This window comes from Dendrobium catenatum, unplaced genomic scaffold, assembly GCF_001605985.2.
Source record: "Dendrobium catenatum unplaced genomic scaffold, ASM160598v2 fragScaff_scaffold_716, whole genome shotgun sequence".
NCBI classification, from domain to species: domain Eukaryota; kingdom Viridiplantae; phylum Streptophyta; class Magnoliopsida; order Asparagales; family Orchidaceae; genus Dendrobium; species Dendrobium catenatum.
Genome location: NW_021319178.1, coordinates 17,457,475 through 17,480,314, shown reverse-complemented (window position 1 = coordinate 17,480,314; position 22,840 = coordinate 17,457,475). Strand labels below are relative to the sequence as shown.

At 38.2% G+C, this 22,840-nt stretch overlaps 1 protein-coding gene across 7 annotated transcripts; it reads right to left on the bottom strand.

The window, feature by feature from the left end:
* Positions 1-679: 679 nt before the first annotated feature.
* LOC110105916 (E3 ubiquitin-protein ligase CCNB1IP1 homolog) lies at positions 680-19,818 on the bottom strand. Of its 7 annotated transcripts, none has more exons than XR_003701204.1 (9): positions 19,252-19,818; positions 19,075-19,147; positions 18,645-18,690; positions 18,539-18,569; positions 2,704-2,959; positions 2,475-2,638; positions 2,001-2,238; positions 1,692-1,752; positions 680-1,000 (listed from the first exon to the last, which is right to left on the bottom strand). XR_003701204.1 is itself a non-coding variant. In XM_028696134.1 (9 exons), exons 1-8 carry the CDS (start codon positions 19,319-19,321, stop codon positions 1,735-1,737), a joined length of 885 nt encoding a protein of 294 aa, XP_028551967.1. In that variant the 5' UTR covers positions 19,322-19,818; the 3' UTR covers positions 680-1,000; positions 1,692-1,734. The 7 variants fall into 7 exon arrangements, 6 of the variants coding, with proteins under 6 accessions (XP_028551967.1, XP_028551968.1, XP_020691261.1 ...); XM_028696134.1 differs by having other exon boundaries at positions 1,692-1,741; XM_028696135.1 differs by having other exon boundaries at positions 680-1,741; positions 19,075-19,151.
* Between the last annotated feature and the right edge of the window lie 3,022 nt (positions 19,819-22,840).

Here is a 22,840-nt window from a genome sequence, read left to right as displayed (position 1 = left end):
TTTAAAACTTAGGTGGGGTTTAGAAAAAAAGATGCAATGTTTAAAATTTAAATAAAACTTATGTAGTTCTTTTTTTTTTAATATTTAAATTTAATTAATAAAATAAAATTATTTATAAAATATTAATAATTATTCGAGCCGGCTCAAGCTCGAACTTGACTCGTGAGCTCGATAAGCTCGGCTCTCGAGCCCATAAACGAGTCAAGCTCGAGCCGGCTCATTTAAACTCATTTAGGACAACTTTTTTGCTGCTTTCTAAAACGACTTTTTAGTATAAATATTTCTTGAATTAGAAATTTTTGTACTTAAAAATAATTTTATAAAATAGCAAAAATGATGTCCCAAACAAAGCCTTAATCTAAGGCTAATAGAAGTCAAGTTATTAGAATGAATATAGTTCAAAATATTCTCGGTCCTATGCACTCTATTAGGAAACTTCAATGTGTGATTCTTATCAAAAATAAAATGCTCACATAAATATAGAACTCCAATATTAGGCACTACTTTAATATCAAAATAGACCTATAAGAAGTAAAATAACTCTTGTGAGGGGTTAAATGATAACATTCAAAAACAAGAATCCAATATTTAAGTTTGTGAGCAACAAAGAGATCAATCAAACTAAGTAGTAAAAACAAAACTGATTGTATATGATTCAGTTAAGAATAATCTATATCAATGAGGCAAAAAAAACCTGAAAATTTCACTATCAAATGTTACAGACTACACTGATATTGTTTACAAAATAAACCAATTTCTCTTCTCAAAAATACTAAGAAGGTGGAGATCTCAGCAAATTTGGAACCCAAAAGAAAGGAAAAACTCTTCACTCATCAAATCTACAAGAATGACAGCAAAGCTTCGTGTCGCTCCTCCTCTATTACACTCAACTCAGTCTCACGAAGAACTCTTGATCACAGGAGCCATCCAATCCGGCGGCAGCCCTCGCATTTCCTTCTTGTGGTGCTCGAAAGCCAACTTAACCCTGCCGATACTATTTCTGGAGAAGCAACAGGTTCAACAGCATAGGAAAATAGTTAGGGCTTTAGGGAGCTTCTATACTATCATGCTATTTGATATAACCCATACTATATTTCATCTACTATGCTTGTCTTTTTTCTTTCTTTTTCTGTTTTCTGTCGCACATTTATTGATTTTTTTAGTTATCTAAGTGGGCTTATTCAATTCCACCTATAATAGAAAGACGCAGATTGGGCTCAACAACAGTGTCACGGAGCTTCCTTCTCATAATATACCAGTTGCCAGCTTCATGACTTGATAATATGATCGAAAATCGTTCAAGCATCATTATTTTCTAAGTAAATTCTGAGATTATACACAGCTCATCTTGGCCTGTTAGTTGGGAGCTTAAGCTACTAATTAAGAGATCTTGATTCGAGTCTTGTGTATGTGATATGTGTGTAAGTCTGCCTTAATTGGCCTAAATGTCCCAAAAAAAAAAATTTCTACCATTGCCTGTTAAAAATTGTTTTTCGCAGTGTAAAGAAAAAGACTGCCCGCCACAATAAGTAATCTTGAAGATGGAAAAAATTTCTCCAAAACAGTTCATCGAAGTATAAGGTACAGAATCTACTTGAAACCTCATGAAATATGTTCAACTACTATGAAAGGAAGAAAAGAGATGACAAAATGAGAAGAAAAATTAGAAGTGAGTGAAGGAACTTTGTTACTGTTTTTAACTCTAGAACCAGCAACATGTTGTTTTCTTCCATCTTATAACCTGAAAATCAACTGGAACAATCAGCGAGCTAATTATCACATCTCCAATATGAAAAAAGACATTATTAAATTTTGAAGAGAATAGCCAAATTTTCATATAAATTGGACAATGGTTGTTTCAAGCTCAAGTTTAAGGTTTTTATGTTTCAGCTATTCAATCCTTTGCTAGGAACACTGGTTTGGTACTTGCATGCCAGGGATTGTACAATGTCATTACACCAGCTTACAGAAAAAAGAGAAATAAGGAAGAGATGCATTACGTGAACAAATTGGAGCGGTTCCGTGATAATTGGGGCCTCTTCATGGGAGAGATAATGAGATTACGCAAAGTTGCAGCAGGATTGCTGACACCAGCGCCAAATAATGGCCGTGCAGGCTTACTCGCTCTAGCATCAACAGGAACCGGCACCATCTTAACTGGCGATCCCTCAGAAAGATCAAATGCAGCACCGCTGGAATTCTTTTGTCTCACCGAAGGCCAAATTTCCTCTCTTTGCCCTGGAGATTTAGGAGTAAGAACTAATCGTTGATCTGCAACAGATTAATCAACTGGTATTTCTGGGGAGCTAATGAAAACATTCTTGCAGATCATAGCTTTCATAGAAACACTAGCTTATACAATTTAAAAGCAAAGTTATTTAACTGCTTAAAACTGTTATCTATCCTCCATTAATGGCATGATGTGGCAAGAAACTTAACATAAAGAATTATTAGTAGTAGTGATAGCTGATTACCTTGTCTAGTAGGATCTCTGCTATCGATCATGTTGGCCATACTCGAGAATAAGTCCGGCTGAGTTCTTGGAAAGAAGTTGCTTACAGGTTGGATTGCAGAACGCTTCATAGACTCATATTCGCCTCTCAACTGATCATACATATCCTCAAGTTTTCTCTTCTGCCTGCTTGTTTCCATTATAAATAATCACCCGTATACAGTACATATGGGAGAATCATATATACTAACCTAGATTTCTCAGCATATTTTTCCTGGAGTTCTTGCGTATCTTTTGTTAGACTTGCATTTTCTTGCTCCATTATCTGACATCTTTTTGCCATTTTTTGGTAAGCAGCGTGCACTTGCTCCAGCTTTTCAGTGAACTTCTCTTGCATGGACTCGCATTTCTGTCGGCATTGACCAACCATTTTGTTCATTTTGTACTGCATCTCTAGTTCCTTTTGTCCAATGTAGAACATAACACTACGATATGCAGTTTTCATGACTGCATTTTGGGTGTCAAGGAAAGCCAAAATCCATGTTATCTAAACCGAAACTTTAGTTGAATTGCTATATGGTTCTGTAGAACGTTAGGATATTGCCTTTCAAGATACTTCATAAAAATAAAAGTATTATCAGGATAAGAACGAATTTTGAGATAGTTGAATCATTTAAATATTAAGCTAATAGAAGTTGGATAAAAAGTGCAATAGGAGGGATTACATAGTTTGCAAATCTTAAAGGTCAATATAATAATTTGTAGAAATTAATTGTTTGAATATATCCAAACTGTGGAAGTATATATAGATTTTTCCAAAAAATTTACGGTGACAATAAATCAAAATTATTTAAAAAAAGAAAAAAAAATCCTTCAAGAGGTAAGACTATAAATGACACAATGCACTTAATGAACAACTTGCACTTGGCTTGATAAATACCCATTCAAGTTCATTCAAATTAGTGATTAAACTCTAAATATTACTTAAAATCTCGAAAGTTTAATGAACCAAATACAAACAGAATTCAATTTATTTCTTTACATTCGCAAACAACTTATTTTTTATTCACAAGCAACTTGCTAAAGGCTTATGCCATGCTTGATGGTAGCTCTTAAAAAATTCGACCCAAAATTTTTAAATTCAAATTTTTTAATATTAATATATAATATAATTATTTACCAGGCTAAGTTATTTTCAACATCTCTTCTTTTCTCTTTTTTTACATATCATTCAACATTTTTATCATTTTCAATATCCACAGTCAGGCTGCTTAGGCCGCGAGTGTTGTTTTTATATGAGAGCAATGTTAGGATTGCACTGAGAATTAGAGCCTTTAGAGGCGAACACATCTTTGCCTTAGCCTGACTACGTTTGACGCATTTATGAGCATAATTTATAAGCACTCCATCTCAGCACTCAACTCAACGTTTCCAACACACATATTAAGAATTAGAGTGTACCTAAAAGGGAATCCAGGTGAACACATCTTATTCTCATATTACCTGTAGTCGATACATTGTCTTAGCCCTCAATGCATATTCCCAAACACATCAGTTCACAGCCCTAGTATCTTCTTTTCAGTTATACTATTTAGACGCTGCTATCCTTCATAGGACTATAATACTTCTTTTCAATCCTATTATTATCATATTTAATTCATGTCAAATAGTTTATATACTAATTTCAAATTTATTAAATTTCTTACTCATTTAGATATATAATATTATTTGTTAATATAATAATAACATGAAAATTCATTTATAAGTATTTGTCTGATTAATTTAAGCAAGCCATGCACAAGCCAAGCTGGATCATAGATAATCATAAAGAGATCATGCATAAAGATATATGTGAAAGCTTAGCTAGAGTTCATGGCGAACTTTAACAACTTATAGTTTGATCAAGCCTAGTATGATCCATGATATACTCGACTTGGCCCGATTACAACCCTACCAAGAGAGTCAGTGGCTAGAAGAGGAGACACATAGATTACAATCTAAGGGCCATCAAATAATCAATCCAATGGTTAGAACCCTTAATCAGTGTGCTCAAGGATCTCTACCAATATTAGTTAACTTATGGGTAGCAAGAGCTGCAAGTCCCTGACCTTCCTCCTCTCTCAGCTCACACATACCAGCCAACCAGCCCCTTCCTCACCGTTGCTTGTCACCTCCTTCCTAGCCATCGAACACCTTTATCTTCCTTGTCAGGCCTTCTTTTCGAACAAGGGTTACAAGTCATGTTTCTTCTCCACAACATTTCTTCATCCCAGTATCTTTAGAAAAAAATTGTGTTTCATAAATCTAAATTTTTTAGTTGTTTATTTAAGATTTTCATTTTTTCTTATTTGTTTTTTCAAACATTTTGATGGACCGGACAGGACGGTCCATCCATCTTCAACACCGGCCCAAAAAGGGCCGGTTCTTGTTTACTGCAGGCGGAGAACCCGCCTGCCTGGGCGGTCGGCCGAAGGAAAGGAAGGGGGGCGGGTGGGCCCAAGGGGCCCACCAAATGAATAAGGGAGGGAAATTTGTTTGCCCTAGGGGTAATTAGGGTAATTTGGGGGGATCATGTGAGGGTTTAAGGGGAGTTAGGGTTTATTTTGGAGGCATCTTGTTTTGGTGGCTGTTTTAGCTTTCTTCTAATCTAGGGCTTGGGAGAAAGCTTCTCTTCTCGAATTGAGAGCATTGTATCCGTGGAAACTTGTAAGTCTTTTGTTATTTAAGTAATCCAAGTGTTTGTGAGTGTTTCTATCCAAGAAATCTTCCATTTTTCCATTGTTTTTGGGCTGTTTTCTTGGATTCTGAATTTTGCACATCTCAAGTTCCATCACATTTTTTATTTAAAATTTTGTTAAAGTTTTTCTAAAATAGTGAAGAGGGAAGGATAAAAGCGAAACGAGATATAAAAAAGACCCGGAATGGAGACATAATGTGCAATTTGACATTGGATAGAATTACAAATATAAGTTTATATAAATAGCAACTATTATGAAAAGGTTATTAAATGGGGGGTTAAGAATAAAGGAGCGCCTTTATGGCTTGCACAAAAATGTTCCACCGTGTTTCAAGGTACCAAGGTAGGTGAAAGAGGATATCCAAGCATATATGAACAAGACGACAATGTCAAGCCATTGGGCACAACAATAATTTGATGATAGAATAGATGTTAGATCTTATTATAAAAATTAGCATAATTGCAAAAAGCCCTCTTCATCTTCGCCACCAATGTTAAGTATAGGTACAAGAGGACCCATGAATCAATGTGTGGTATGCATGGAGAATGACAAAGGACGGTGGCAAGAATGTAACTTAAAAAATGCCTCCTTATAATTCTAGGGATGCACACAAACATGTTTGTATGTATATTAGAAGATTCTTTAATGAGAATGGCATTACATTTAATATGACTATCTCTCCTTATTTCAAAAAGATATGTTCGATAGGAGCTTATCGTTGAGGCCTGAAACTCTCATTTATGTATAATTTGAGAACCTGGGTATTGAATGAAGAGCTGAAAAATAGTGAAAAAGTCATTAAAGAAATTATGATTAAGAGTCAAACTAGATTAACAATCCTGTGTGATGGCTGATCTGATATAAAGAATAGAAATTTGATAATATTTTGATTATCAATCCATATGACACTATTCTCTTGAATTTTTTTAAAGAATTTGATCAGGTCAAGGATGTGAAATACATTTTTGGACTTTTTGATGGAATCATAAACAAAATTGGAGAGCACTTTGTGATACAAATTGTTATAAATAATGATAGTGTTTCTAAGATAACTGGGAATAAATTGATAGGGAAAAGAAAACATCTGTATTGGACACTTTATGTAGCACAATGCATAGATTTGATTTTAGAAAACTGTTAGGCCGGCCCAGGAGGGGCCGGCTGGACCGGTCCAGCCCGGACCGGTCCACTGTTACTCCAGGCGGAAAAACAGAGGGGGAGCACGGGTTTGAGCGGAAACCAGTGGAAAGCCACGCGGCTTTGGGAGAGCTTAGGAGGGAAATTTTGAATGTTGGGGGCTGTTTTAGGAAGTTTATAATTGTCCTTTGTCTTTAATTAGGAGTTATGGTGAGAATTAGCTCTCATCTTGAATTTGAATTATCTTGAGATCTAGGGTTTGGTGTTCTTGGGCTCTTGGCTTTGCCGGAGATCGTTGGAGAGTTCTTCCTTCCTCTCGAATTGAAGGAAAGTTGTATCTTGCAAGTGCTTTTAATCCTCTATAAAATAAAAGTGTTTGCTTCGTTTTTCCTACGAGTTTCTATTGCGTTTCTCCCAATTTTCTCCGGTTTCCTACTGTTTTCTGCTGTGGACAGCAGTTTTGCTGTTGATGTTTCACCGATTTGGGTTAGGATTACTTGCGAACTCAAGTATTTCCTATCAAATTGGTATCAGAGCATCGTTTTGGGACCATCAGCGACTGAAATCCTGAACTTTCAGCGGGTTTTTTGGCATTCGGAGAAAGATTTCTTGTGACTCGTAGAAAGAAAAATAGCCGGAAAGAAGATCGAAGTCCTAGAAGGCGAATTTGCAATTAAAATCAATTTGGAGGAAAAATTCTTGAAATCACCGCCAATAATAAAGGTGGATGAGAAGTTCACGGCCATGGAAGAGATGATGAAGAAATTACTTGAGATGAAGACTAATCCGACGGCGTCGGAAGCAAGAGAGACTATCGGTGACCATGGCATAGGAGGGAATCCGAACCCGCTTCGGGGGAGGAGAATCCGGAAGTTGAATCCTTGAGGGAGAGGATGACATGCCACCTCTAGAGCCACATTCTAGAGAGAGGATGAGCATTGGGAAATTGATCGAAGAGGTGCTGAATTTGAAGGTAGGAGAGGGAATATGACGAAAGTGCAGATTTTGCGAAGAAGAGAGGAGTTTCAGCGTCGAGGTGCTGAATTTTAAAGGGGCAGGGGAATATGATGACGGATTTGGATACCATGCCGGAGAGATGATTGGGCAACTGGGAGCACTTCCTCTTCGAGGAATGAGAGGTTATGGAGAGTACCGGGTAACGGAAGGGATCCGAAGGTGAGGAAGTTGAAGATGCCCATCTTTGAGGGTGAAGATGCCATGGCTGGATATACAAGGTGGAGCGTTACTTTGCAGTCAACGGGTTGACAGATGATGAGAAGCATGACGGCGGCAGGATTGTGTCTGGAAGGGAAGCTGTTGCATGGTATCAAGTGCGAGACAGGAGAGAGCCTATCAGAAACTGGAGAGAGTTTCAAGGATTGTTATTAGTAGAGCGTTTCCGAGTCAATGGGGAGAGACTTCTATGAGCAGTTCTTTGCTCTGACTCAGGAGGGGGCTGTGGCTAACTATCGGACAGATTCGAGTACTTGGCTAGCCGTTTGGATCACATCTCAGAATCGGCCCTGAGGGAATTTCATGAAGGGCTCAAACCGAGATACGAACAGCCTATCAGAGTGCTGGAGCCAAGGAACTTAGGCAAGCTATGGAGCTTGCACAATTGGTTGGAAGATCAGAAGAGATCATAAGAGGAGCTCGATGCAACTACTCAGGGTCGGGTCGTACAGATGACTACGTTGAATTACCCTCCAAAGGGTAGCCCAGGGAACCAGAGGAGGTGCCAAGAAGAGATCTAGTGGAGGAGGAAATGGGGACAGTTAAAAAGCTACTGAGAAGGAGGTAAAGGAAAGAGAGCAAAGGGTTATGCTCCGATGTGATGAGAAGTATATGTCAGGGCATAAGGCAGAACCGTACTCTTCAGGTTCTCCTTGTTTTTGATAACGAGGAAGACGAGGAGAACGTGAGAGCAATTCTGAAGTGGAGGGAAGAGAAGTTGCACTTGGATGTGGCAGAAGTCTCTTGAACTCTGTAGTGGATTCACTCCGAGTCACACTATGAAAGTGAGAGGAGAGATGGCTGACCGTGAGGTGGTGGTGTTGATCGATGTGGGCAACCCATAATTTCTGATGAGGTGCATCTACAGACATTTTAGGCAGGTTTATCGCGAAGGAATCGTTAGATCGACGGCTACGATCGGGAGCTATATTTTTGATGTTATCATGTTATTTTATTTCATGCTATCTTTTATTTCTGTACTAGTGACGATTTCGCCCTTATGTAGGCGTAGTGTTTATTGTAGCCAAGGGGCATATGAGTCTTTTTTCTTCATGCTTTGAGACTTTTATTAAAGGGGTCTCTTCTTGTTGTGATGAGGTTAATGTTTGTAGATGAAATTTCTGAAATTTATCTTTGTCTTCTTGCTTGGGAGCTTGAGAGAAAGAGAGAGGCCTAGGGAGGCTCCATCCGAAACACCCAACAGCCACTACGGTGAGCTCTTGGTTTTATCGTGTTTATTCGCTATTTTTCCTTCCTCCCCACCCTGTTCCACTCACAAACCCGCCCCTCTCCCCTTTTCAATTTCTCTGCAGCCGCCCTTCCCATCCCCTCGAACGCCGAATCCACTACCCGACCCCCTCCTGCCGCCAGGCTGGGCCAGCCGCCGACCCCAGCACAGCCGCCGTCCCCTCCCCCTCATCCAGCAACCGACCTCTCCTTCCCTGGCTAATCTCAGCCGATCTCCGTCAATGGCTTGAGGGATTTGAATTCAGCCATCAATTCCTATTATTGCTTTCCTAATTTGACCCCTTAAATAGGGAGCTATTGATGAGCATTACTTACCCAAATTCAAATCAAATTCCCTCCTACCTTCTTGTAACTTCCAATTAATTAAAATTCTGAAATTAAAATCCAGATTTTAATAAATTCATGGGGCCACCAATTAATCAAATCCCTCTTTTCTTCTCTTGCTTGGCCGGCCATCCTCTCCTCACCTTTCTCTCTCTACTTGCCACATAAGCACCCATTAATTTCCCCTTTATTTTCCCCTAATACCGCCCCCTCCTAATTCAAATTTGGGAGGTTTTCATTGCCATTAATCTCTCCCTCCAAAACTAAGAGAAATCTGAAATAAAATTCAGAATTTTTCTCTTTTTCTCTCTTAGCTCTTGGCCGACCCCTCCCTTGCTCCTCCGCTCGCCTCATGTTGAATGGGATCGGAGCTTAAGTGGGGTAGTTTTTCCACGCCGACGGAGCATCGATATCTACGCTGCCTTGCTTCGCACTAGGATTTGAGAAGAAACCACAGTCGAAGATACTTAGAGCGAGTCGTCCCAATCCTCCAAGTATCTTTGACCGACAATTTCGTGGCACACTTGGACTATCATTGAACGTCTCCGCCACCACCTTCTCGGTGAATCCTTTCGCAACAAAGTCTTTCATCGCCTTCATCATAGTGGTGCTCTTCATCCTCGCATGTTCCTTATTCTCCGCTAAAGCCCAGAGTGAACGGAGAGAGAGAGAGAGAGGTTACTCAAGGTAACTTCTTTATTATTAATTGCAGGATCTTTTGTTATGAGCATTTAATGTTTTACGTTATTCTGAATGATAGTTGGTTTGGTTAACTCAAAGCGCACATCTTCGCCTAAGCAGTTAACTACTTTGAACGATTTAATCCTTTACTTTGTCGGTAGTTAAATTTGATTATGGCAATGTTTTGAATTAATCTATCCATTTATTCACATCAATTCATTTCCACCCAGATCGTGGAGTCGCTTGGGATGGAGCTAGTGGATACAGGAGGCTATGGGTGATGATGGGCACGGGAAAGGGGAAATGGTAGAGGAGTTTGTAGAGAGGTGGTGTTGAAGATTCAAGGATTCAGGTGAAGGAGGACTTCCTTCCCTTGGACTTGGGTAGTACTGACGTCATCCTAGGTGAATGGCTGCGTATATTGGGGGTAGACTAGATCAATTGGGGACACTGAAGATAGATTGGTGATAGGGGGAGAAGGAGGATGATTCAGGGTGACACTGGTTGACCAAGGTTGGGGTTTCTCTCAAATCCAAATCCGTACCATTCAGCGCGAAGAGGAGGCTATTTGGTGGAATTGCCACAGTTTGGGGGAGCAAGAGGGAGGAGGAGGAGATATACCCCTCTCTGTTCAACCACTGATTCAGCAGTTCCAGGAGGTGTTTCAGCCGCCTCAGGGATTACCACCGCAGAGGAGCGAGAGCATGCTATTTGTGTTAGGACGGGGTGTTCACCATCAGTGTACGTCCTTACCGCTACCCCTCATCCAAAAAGATGAATGAATGTTGATTAGAGAGATGCCTGGAGGCAGAGATCATCAGACCAGCATCAGCCCTTTCTCTAGTCCCGTTCTGTTGGATGAAAAGAGGACGGTAGCTAGCGATTTTGTGTAGATTACAGAGCACTCGAAAAGGAGAATGTACCTGACAAGTTTCTATACCAGTTATCGACGAGTGTTGGGTGAATTATAAGTTAGATTTGAAATCGGGCTACCACCAAATTCGAATGAAGAAGGAAGATGTCTCCAAGACGACTTTTAAAACTCATGAAGACCTTATTAAGTTCTTGGTGATGCCTTTTGTTCTCACCAATGCCCCCGCTACTTTCCAGGCCCTGATGAATAAGGTTTTTCAAACCAATATCTCAGATGGTGTTGTAGTTAGTATTTTTGACGACTCTCTGATATACAGCAGGTCAGAGGTCGAACATTGGAACATTTAAAAAAGTGTTAGAGATTTTGTGGGAGCATCAGTTGAGGGCAAATTTAAAGAAATGATCTTTGCACAAGCTAGTGTAGAGCTCTTGGGCCATGGGGTATCAAAGAGGAAGGTGGCAGCTGATCAATCCAAAATTGAGCATATGCTAAGTTGGCCACTACCCAAAATCTGAAGGCACTGAGGGGATTTCGGATTGACAGGTTATTACAAAAGATTTGTTAAGGGTATAACACCATAGCATGGCCACTAACGGAGCTTGTTGAAAAAGAGGGTTCTTGTGGGAGAAGCAGCCACTCAGCATTCGAGAGCTTGAAGAAGGCAAATGACTACAGTACGATCCTGCCTTGCCATATTTTACTCAGAAATTCATTGTGGAGACAGATGCATCCGAATACGATTGGTGCAGTACTTATGCAAAATCGGAGGCCCGTCGCTTATTCAGCTAGGTATTGACTACTCGAGCAAGGATGAAATCAGTATATGAGAGAGGGAATTGATGGCCATCGTGCTGGCCATCCAAAAATGGCGGCCCTACCTACTTTGAAGACACTTCATATGTCAAGACAGGATCAACGGAGCCTGAAATTTCTGTCTAGAACAACGGATGGTGACGGAAGAGCATCAGAGGTGGTTGTTCAATTACTGGGGTACAATTTTGAGATTCAGTACAGGCCATGAGTGAGAACAAGCGGCAGATGCCTTGTCAGAATGTATGGAGGACCTACAAAAACAATTTGCCCTTCCTAAATCGCGTTCTTGATGCTTGATTGGGAAGGGCATCAAGAGAAGAACAGCGCTAGAGATGAGAGTTTTTTGGGAAGAATTTTCATGACTGAGCTCTACTGAAAGGAAACCAGGTAGCCACCCGGGGTACTCACTGGAGAGGAGACCAAACTTGCTTGTATCAGGGAGATTTTGATGCCCCGGAATGTCGATCCACATCCTAAACATACTCCAGGAGGCTGGCAACAGAACTTTATTGGAAGGGGATGCATAAAGACGTGGAGGAGATGGTGGCGGGTTGTGAGGTCTGCCAAAGGAACAAATACATGGCCATGGCTCCAGGAGGTTTACTACAACCATTGGCACTTCCAAACAGAGTTTGGGAGGAAGTGTCCATGGATTTCATCGATGGATTACCCAGGTCAGAAGGGTTCACGGTGATACTGGTAGTAGTGGACCGGCTGAGCAAATATGCACACTTCATTCCACTCCGACACCCCTACACTGCAGTGACAGTAGCTTCAGCATTTATCAGGGAAGTGATTAGACTGCACGGAGTACCAGAGGCGATCGTATCAGATAGGGACAAGGTGTTCCTCAGCCATTTTTGGAGGGAGTTATTCAGATTGCAGGGAACAGTTCTCAAGAGAAGCACAGCCTACCACCCACAAACGGATGGCCATACGGAAGTAGTCAACAGAAGCTTGGAGACGTACCTAAGATGCTTTGTTTCAGAGACACCAAAGCTATGGGCAAAGTGGCTATCCTGGGCTGAGTACTGGTACAACACGTCATTTCACTCGGCTTCACACATAACCCCATTCAAGGTGTTGTACGGACGGGATCACCCATACTTGGTACACTTTGGGAGCAGTAGTACTCATGTGTCGTCAGTAGAGGAGTACTTGGAGGAGAGGGACCGAGTGCTAGAGGAGTTAAAGAGGCATTTGCTGAGGGCGCAGCAAATCATGAAGAAGCAAGCATATGGGCATAGAAAAGATATCCAGATTGAGGTAGGGGAGAAGGTGTTCTTGAAGCTCCATCCATACAGGCAGAAGACAGTAGCCAACAGGAGGAATGAAAAGCTAGCTCCAAGGTACTTTGGTCCTTATGAAGTGATGGAAAAGATTGGGGCAGTCGCATATCGACTGAAATTACCCCCATCGGCAACTATACACCCGGTTTTTCACGTCTCACAGTTGATAAAGGCCATTGGTGATCACATCACCATTCCCAAGCTACCGGCGACACTTACGGAGGAGTTAGAGGTGATCATGGAACCCTTGGAGCTGAGGGGTGTTAGCTGAGGGGTGTTCGCCAGAAAGAAGATGAAACTAAAGAAGTGTTTATCCAGTGAAAGAAACTTCCAGACTACGAGGCTACGTGGGAGCCATACGAGAGGACGAAACATCAGTTTCCTGATTTTCACCTTGAGGACAAGGTGATTCTTTGGGAGGGCGGTAATGTTACGCCGGCCCAGGAGGGGCCGGCTGGAACCGTCTAGCCCGGACCGGTCCACTGTTACTCCAGGCGGAAAAATAGAGGGGGAGCGCGGGTTTGAGCGGAAACCAGAGGAAAGCCACGCGGCTTTGGGTGAGTTTAGGAGGGAAATTTTGAATGTTGGGGGCTGTTTTAGGAAGTTTATAAGTGTCATTTGTCTTTAATTAGGAGTTATGGTGAGAATTAGCTCTCATCTTGAATTTGAATTATTTTGAGATCTAGGGTTTGGTGTTCTTGGGCTCTTGGCTTTGTCGGAGATCGTTGGAGAGTTTTTCCTTCCTCTCGAATTGAAGGAAAGTTGTATCTTGCAAGTGCTTTTAATCCTCTATTGAAATAAAAGTGTTTGCTTCGTTTTTCCTACGAGTTTCTATTGTGTTTCTCCCAATTTTCTCCGGTTTCCTGTTGTTTTCTGCTGTGGTCCTGTGGACAGCAGTTTTGCTGTTGAAGTTTCACCGATTTGGGTTAGGATTACTTGCGAACTCAAGTATTTCCTATCAAAAACCTTAATGACTTACCTCAGCACAAAAATGCCTCGACCAAAACAAAGAAAATAGATAGATTCATCTAATATCATTCGTGGGTTATGGCTTTGATGAGAAAAATCTCCAAAAAGGAACTCCTATAGCCTGCTACAACCAATTTGACTCTACAAAGCATGTTGGAAGTAAGGCAATCTTTAGATGCAACATTCACTTCCACAAATTGACTTATTTGTGCTTTGGAAAACAAATTTTAGGGGAAAGAATGTAGAAATATTACTCTAAATGAAAGGTTTAGGTTGAGTGTTATACATGCAATAACAACAACAAAGCCAATTTTTCATGTCATGGGCATAGTTAATGCAAAGAAAAAGTTAGCTATGGCTTTGTAATGCAATGGATGAGGCGTATGATTTGATAGCATGTAACCTAGAAGAAGATGAGCCCAACTATAAGAATATTTGAAAACTCATTGATAAGAAATGGGAGCTTTAACTCCATCATCATTTGCATGCTGTTAAATATTACCTTAATCCTCAATTCCAATATGGTAAAGAATAAATGACCAATCCAAAGATCAAATCAAGATTGTATCATTCCATAAATTGGTTGATAGCTGACTCAATTGAGATAACGAGTGATGATATGCAACTTACACCACTCAAAAATAAGAGAAGATTATTTGGACTACAACAAGCCAAATATATAATTGCAAAACAATCTCTAGGTAATTTTTAATATTAATTGATTGAAATCAAAAGGACTCCCAATTCTAACTATGTTTTTTTTCCCGAATTTAGTTTAAATGATGTATCCAATTTGATGATGACACTCCATTGCTACTACAATTTGACTATTAATTTCATGAAACTTACATATTCATCATTTAGATGTTAGCAAAATTGGATTGCCAATAATCAAATTCATACAAATAGTAGAAATCGTCTCACCATCTTAAAGATGAACTTCTAGATGTAAATCATGTACAACAAGAGATTGAAAAATAAAAATGGCCTTAAAGGATGACAAGGGTCCCTTATTTTGTAATAATATAATATCAAATGATGAATATTTTATGGATGATAATAAAAAAAATCACACCATCTAATTTGCAACAAGATCGAAATATTATTGAAATATTGATTTCTTTGATAGGGATGAAAACAAGGCAAATATGTCTAACACAAGCTATTAAAAAATAAAAGGAAAAGTATAAAAAAATTTAGGTTTTTTAGTTGTTTTAAACTTTAATTAGGGTTATTAATTTCTGATTGATTATTACTTATTAGGAAAGAGGAATATAATGGAGTTATGATAATGACTCTAACAAATATCTCTCAAGTGAAGAGAGTGTTGAGGACATCTAATTAGTGACTTATTATATTCTTATTTGGATGTATGATAGTATGAGTGGGAGAGATAAACTTATTATGTTAAACTTCATTTCAATTGTTATATCTTGAAATAATATGTTATAGACCTTACTTTTTACTTTGACATCTAATGTTACTTTGATGTTTGCATCACATTTCTACTTTGCGTAATTTTTATACGATATTTTGCGCAATTTGTTATTTGATATTTGTGCAATGTGTTATTTCTTATAATATTAGAATTTTAATAGGTTATTTTTAATATACTAATAGTTAATAATTTAATACTTAATATAGTAATATATTACTTCTTAACAGTAATTTGACTTTGCACTATTTTTTTAATGTGAGACTTACACCTCACCTCACTGGATAAGAACACCTCAATACTCAATTTTATACCTTGCATACAAGAAGCCTTAAAATAAACTAAAATACTAAAAAGGAATAAATGATTAAAAATAATAATAAAATAAGCAAACCTCAAGCTTAAACCAATAAAAAATCTCTCTTAGAAGAGTTTTAAATCTCACACATGATCAATGATTAAATCTAGATGATGAAAAAGAAAGTATTCACATCCCACATAAAATTTTACTCTATATATTAACTATCTTGCATGACACAAAATTTTCATATTCATAGATAGAAGACATAAGCAACTTTGAATAATTGCAAACAAATCACTAATAAAATGATAACAAACTATTAATAAACTACTAACATATTGTTAATAAATTGCTAACAAACTCAATGACATTGAGTAAAATAAATCTAAAAAAGGGGATTTACATACATACCACTTTATATCATGCTATTTACATATCTAACACTCAAAATTTTAATATTATAGGTAAAGTGAATGAAGAATTAAAGTTTATAGGATGGAATGAGTGGTAGGAATGAAATATAGGAGTGACATTGGTGATATTAAAGTTGTCTATAGGAGGTAGTCATGTAATATTTAAATTTTGGGTGTTAAATATATAAATATCATGATATAAAGTTTTATGTATGTAAATTCCCCATCTAAAAAATGAAATTTAAATGACAAATAACTCTATTTTTAATGATCAACGCGCTAGGGTTTTTTCCGCTCCCGTTCCGGCTGCCGCTCGGGCTGCCGTCCGGGCAGCTCGCTCCCGTCCGGTCGCCATCCCGGCCTCCATGCTGAGGCCGGCCACGTTTCCTGCCATTGCCATCTCCGTCTATCTTTGCACCCGTTTCCGATTTTTGCTCCCACGCCAAGGCCCGCACTCCCGTCGCAGTTTTGATCCTGCAGGTTCCAGGATGTGAGTTTTGCCTGGACACTCCAGCCATTGCCCTCTTCAGCGGCTTTTCATCTGGCGTTCATCTGGTTTGATTTCTTCTTGTCCCCTCTTATGGCTGCTAGTCGTTTGCGTAACCTGGGTTTTCTAGATGGAATTTCTCAGTCTCGTTCTATTCGGGAGGTCCTGTCCGGGACCTCCTCCGTTTCGACTTTTCCAGCTTTGAAGGTTTCTTCCTGCAAAGGTCTTCCTGCTTTATTGATTTCTGATGAGGAATTGAATGCCCTAGTTGCGCCTTTTGAGTTTGCCTTGGTCGGGAATTTTCCCGGCAGTCGTCCGTCGCTAGAATCAATTCGTAAATTTTTCTTCAATCTTAAGCTGAATGATGAGTTCTCAGTCACTGTTCTCAACAAGAATAATGTATTGATCAAACTTAGGAATGATTTGGATTACTATCAAGTTTTCGCTCATCGTTCCTATTTTGTTAACAACTGTTACATGAAGTTGGTTAAATGGTCTCCACATTTTGACGTTTTTGTGGAATCTCCTATCATTCCGATTTGGATTTCTTTCCCTAACCTTCACCCTCATTTGTTCTCTTCCCGTATTTTTCAAGGGTTGGGGTCCATTTTTGGTCGACCCTTAAAGATTGATAATGCTACTGCCAATGGTACTAGACCGTCAGTTGCTCGTGTACTTGTTGAGTTAGATATTACTAAGCGGTATCCAGATCAAGTTTGGCTTGGTTCTGAAACTTTGGGTTATGCTCAAAATGTGGAAGTGGAAGTTTTCCCCTTCTATTGTGGTCATTGTAAAACTTTGGGTCATTCAAAAGCTGATTGTAGTGTGTTGCATCCTCATTCTGTTGCTGTCCCCACACCTGGGATTGGTTCAGTTTTGGAACCTGTGGCTCTTCATGTGGCTAAGATTGATAAGGTGGTTTCTGGTACTTGTGTCCAACCTTTGGCACATGTGGATTTGGGTTTGTCTGCTGATGTTGTTTGTTCTGTTGAGTTAATTAACTCGGATGTTGTTGCGGTGATTGACATGCCGCAAAACCCCTTGGCTGTTGAGGTTGTTCCTGTGAATGCATTAGTTGCACCAGTTGTTGTGCCTGAGTCGTTTGCTCCTCCCTGCACTACCCCTTGCTTACTTGTCTCACCTGATGAAGTTTAGACTGCTGATGTGACAGATGATGCTCTTTCGGTTGGTATTGATGGTGAGGGTACCTTGCCTATTGTTGTTGGTTTGGGGAAGAAGATGGATGGTAGGGGTGGGGTGGTTTTGATGCTATTTTGAATACCAATGCTGTGTTTTGTGCTCTTTCAGACGGAGATGTTCCATTGTCTAAAAATTTTGAAGAGCCACTTTTGAATGTGCCATTATCCCTTGTTTCCAAGGATGATATGCAGTCTCGCATTTCGAGGGATAGTGAGGTGATGAGGGGTGACTGGTTACAAGCCGATAATTCCTCAGCTGATGGTGAAGATTTTGATGAGGATGATTTGGCTTCAAGAACGGAATTTATTAAAAGAAGTGAAAACGTAGAGCTCGTAATTCTAGAAAGAAGTGATGCTCTTTTTGCTTTATTTTTTTGTTCTTTAGATTCCTGTCTTTAGTTTGAATCTTTGGCTCATAGGTTTTCTTTTAATTGTTGTATTTCTAGAGGGCTTTAGATTCATTAAGGACTTGTACCCTTATTTTGTTTTTAACTTGTATGCCCCTTATGCGGTTTTAAAAAAAAAAAAAACTCTATTTTTAATGAAAAAATTAAATTCATAATTTATGTCCAAATAATCGTTACTAGCACATAAACTTATTATTTATGTCAAGATCATAGACACTACCATATAAACAAGTTTTTCCTAACATAGAATGGCATAATTTTGACATGATAAGGCACATCAACTCCATCACAATGAATCTTTAGCAGTATTTGTCACTTCAATTGGACAACTGATAAGTCAGGCTGCCTGCATGACGAAATCAAATGCATAGAACTCGTACTGTGCCGAGCAATACCTTGGTTTGGACATTTGAGCTGTGGGTCAGACCTTATTTTAGAAACTAAGGTTCAACGTTAAAGCTTCCCCTGGCTTTAACGGTCCTAACACTATATGGCAAAATATGCATGCAAATTTGTTTATGAAAGAAGTATAGGATACGTATCTGTGGAGATATTCCTGCCATCGCCATCTAAAATTGAGTTTATAATCAGAAGGGAAGAAAGTTGCAAAACTTGTAAGGTTTGCTCATACAGTTTCTTCTTACATTTGTCCATTCATCACCTGGATTGATATCCACTGGTCGCATGTGGCTGCCAGATAGAAAACAATAAAATGATTTAGATATTATTTTATCAAAGGTTGGGATAAGTATTACAACTAGCAGATAAGCAATTCCTCATATATATATATATATATATAAGAATGGCCATCTAATAATAATGCTCAAATAACTCATACAGCATGAAAAACTTAAAGCAACAAAAAAAAAATCAGAAAGATGAAGTAGTTCTTATATAATTGCTTCTATATGATAAAAGAGCTATTGAATCAGGAGTAAAATTAGAATGCACTAGGTATAATTATTCTGAGCTATGCTAGACAATAAATTAGTCATCATGTTGAACAGCAATTGATAAATTCCATGAAATATACATATATACTGACATATTGTAAGAAAAGTGAACAGTAATTACCTTCTTGAGAGAACCTGATCACAAATTGGGCATGCACCATCATTGCTGAGTATCTTTCCAGCATCTTCTGTGCCTTACTCCACTAATTAAGGATTCCAAGTATGTATATACTTTTATGTGCTTCTATTAAACTGCAATCTCTTTTTGAAATAACTAATAACAAGATTAATTGGATACACAAGAGGTGGCCACAGGTGGTTGAAATCGCCTGGCCTTCCAACTCCCGCCAGCAGGCATTGCACCTCATTTTACACGAGGCTGTTTGGTATGGGATTTGTAGCCGGATTTACCCCGGATTTAAGGTAAATCCTGCAAAACGGTTTCCGAGCGCACAGCAAATCCGAATCCCTAGAAAATCCCGGATTTACGGAGCAAAATCCGGGATTTACTAAATCCCGTCGTTCGGCGGATTTAGGGATTTACAGACAACGGTTTACGGATTTAGCGTATGAAGCGCGCGAAAGGGAAGAGATATCGTTACCGTCGCGGCGAACTCCTGTCGCAACTATCGATCCGACCGGAACAACGTCTTCGGAGGAGACGGAGAAGCTTCGATACTTGTAGAACTCAACTTCACGCGAAGCAGAACAACAACGAAGAAATGCAGAAGAGGAAAAGTAAACCCTAGAAAGGCAATGGCAACCGACTCGTTCGAAGCTTACCTCACGCGAACCAGCGAAGCCGAAGAGGAAGCTCTACCTCGCGCGAAATGCAACGAAGAAACAGAAAGACGAAAAGCCTACCCGCCGCGTATAGGATTAGTTCTTAATTTTTTTATTAGATTCTTAATTTTTTTATTAGAAAAAAATGTAATTAATTTAAATAATAAAATTAATTAGCTAGGTCAATAGCAGTATAAATATTAATTAAATGCTTACTTAATAATAGAATAATTAATTAGATAACTATAAGTTTAATTAGTAGCTAAAATTTTTATAATTAATAAAATAATTATGAGTAATTAAATAATAATTAAATGATAAATTATTTCAAATAATTTATAAGTAATTCATAGTTAACATGTAAATTAAATACATAAGTAATTAGCTTTATTTATTGGTTCATTTATTTATTGGATAATTAAACTAGCTTCTTAGTATCTTATTAATAAGTACCTCATAGTTAATAATCAAACTACATTTAAAATACATTAAATTTAATTTCTAAATGAACTAGCCCTCTTAAATCCTGGATTATATTGTCAAACAGTTTATCAAGATTTATCATGATTTCACATGGGTCATATAAGATAATTTTTAGAATTTAACACCTTTAGGAGGTATTAAATCCGAATTTATAGGATTTACTAAATCCCACATAAATTAAATCTAATTCAATATAAAACAACTCATCATGTTGCTTACATTAAGTGATTAAGATGGTAAGAATGAAATGAGTCTAGAGTTGCAAACGAATCAAATGTTCAACAAGCTACTTGTTGTTTTGTTCAATTTTTTTTTTTGTGATTATTTAATTAACTAAACAAACAAATTTGAATAATATTTTAAATACCCAATTCTTAAATATATAAACTTGAACACTAATATGTTCAGCTCATTTGTGTTCATGAACAGCATCATTTGAAGCTCGTGAACATGCTCGACATTAAACTCTATTCATGTTCCATTCAGAACTTGTGAATAAGCTCGATAAAAACTCAACTAAGATTTGATTATAAAATTGATAAATATACATAATATAAATATTTTATATTTATAATAACTATATAATTATTGATAAATAATAAAATGTAAAGTAACTAAATATTATAATATATGCTAATCAAATATAAGATGAATCATAGATTGCTTGTGCATGAACGAGATCATTTGGTGGCTTGAAAAAACTAATTACAAATGTTCATGAACTTGTTTATTTGATAGCTCAATAATACTTGTTGGATATGTTCATGAATATGCTTCTTTGATAGTTTAAAAACATTTGCTAAATATGTTCACGAATATACTCGATGTAATTGTTTGTTAGGAGGCTCGATAAGCTTGTTTGTTAACTTAATGAATATCTAGAAGTATAGCTCGTTAAAACTTGTTTGTTTAAAACTCGATAAACATGAAGCAAATCGAATATGAACCAAACATAAACACTCATTAATTTAAATGAATCAAACATGAACAGAAACAATAAAGCTCGAATTAAACATGAACCAAACTTGAACATGCTAAATATGACCTAGAAAACATAATAATAAATGAATTGAAAGATGAACACTCACATACTTGACTTGGCTCGGTTCGTTTGCAGCCCTAAATATGACCTAGAAAACATAATAAAGAAGCTTGAAGCAAAAGTTCCTATCACCCATACAAGATTCACAACTAGCAATTTAACTAATAATATTAATAACAAAGAAAAAAAAATTCAACCAGCTATGGCCCAAATAGCAATATTTTTAACATATCATCCTAAACAAAGCCTGTGACAAATTTCTTATTGTTGTTTAAAGTGACTTTCTAGTACAAAAATTTATAATCCAAGAAATTTTTTGTATTAAAAAGCCATTTTAAAAAGTATGAAGAAAGATGTCACAAATGAAGCCTTAATGACAAATACTACTTTTTGGGTTGCCAGAGTTTCATAGGAAAGCAATAAAGATGAGGGTTTAAATAACACTTCTCTAACTAGATCTTAGGGTCAATTTTTTATTCTTGCAAGATCGGGTATGGTATAACATATATAGTATTGGGTCATGTTAGGTTGGGTCTTAACACTATGGTCCCTCTAACCTTCATCGTCTAAATATGGTCCCTCCAACATTCATCGCCTGACTATGGTCCCTTTGACCTCCATTGTTCTAATATGATCCCTCCGACCTCAATCGCTCGACTAATATCCCGCTGACCTACGTCATACGTCATATGACTATGGTTTCTTTGACCTTTGTCGCCTGACTACGATCTCTCCGACCTTCATTGCTTGACACATGTCTCTTTGACCTTTTATTACTTGATTATGATCTCTCTGACCTCTGTCAATCGACTACAATCCTAAGCCCTTACAATATAGTAGCATATGATCAGGTCGTATAGATTACTACCCTAAACCCTAAACACCGTGGTTGCCAGAAACCTATGGACCTCCGAAAGGACACTGTTACGGCTGCAGAATTGCAGAGGGGTATACAACCGCACCCATCCCAAAGGATAGAGACGATTGCAGGCCTCCGCGCTCCTCAACATATAGCATTATTATAACAATCTAGACTCTTAAACATGAAGATATTGTCCGCTTTGGCCTAAGGCACTCAGGGTTTTATCTTATTGGTATAACTTCTCAGGAGATCACCCATCCCAGAATTTCTTCTGGATGAGCATGCTTAACTATGGAGTTTTGGTGAGACTGTAGTCATGCGACGAAAGTCTATGAGATAATAGTAATCATGCGACGATGGTCGGAGATACTGCATTCAGTTGGTGGCAGAGATTAGTAAGACCGTATTCATAAGGCAATGGAGGTTGGAAGGACCGTAGTCAGACGAAATTAATAAGAGGGATTCTATTCGACGGGAGACAAAAGTCGAAAGATCGTTGTCGGAAGGCAATGGAGGTTAGAAGGATTGTACGCATGTGACAAAGGTAAAGGGGGTGTAGTCAATAGGTAACTGAGGTTTGAATGATAATAATTGACGGTCGATGGAGTTATGAAGGACAGTGGAGTTATGAAGGACATTGGTCGAGCGCATAAAGTCGAAGGACCGTAGTCAGACGATGGAGACCATAGTCAGTTAGTGACATGTGTTGAAAGAATT

Excerpts from the sequence above, each read along its gene's own strand:
- LOC110105916 (XM_020835601.2), bottom strand. The coding sequence starts at position 19,321 with ATGAGGTGCAATGCCTGCTGGCGGGAGTTGGAAGGCCAGGCGATTTCA. Across the intron at positions 18,570-18,644 it reads CAGGTGATGAATGGACAAAT|ATGGCGATGGCAGGAATATC; the intron begins GTAAGAAGAAAC and ends ACTCAATTTTAG. Across the intron at positions 2,639-2,703 it reads AAATATGCTGAGAAATCTAG|GCAGAAGAGAAAACTTGAGG; the intron begins GTTAGTATATAT and ends GGAAACAAGCAG.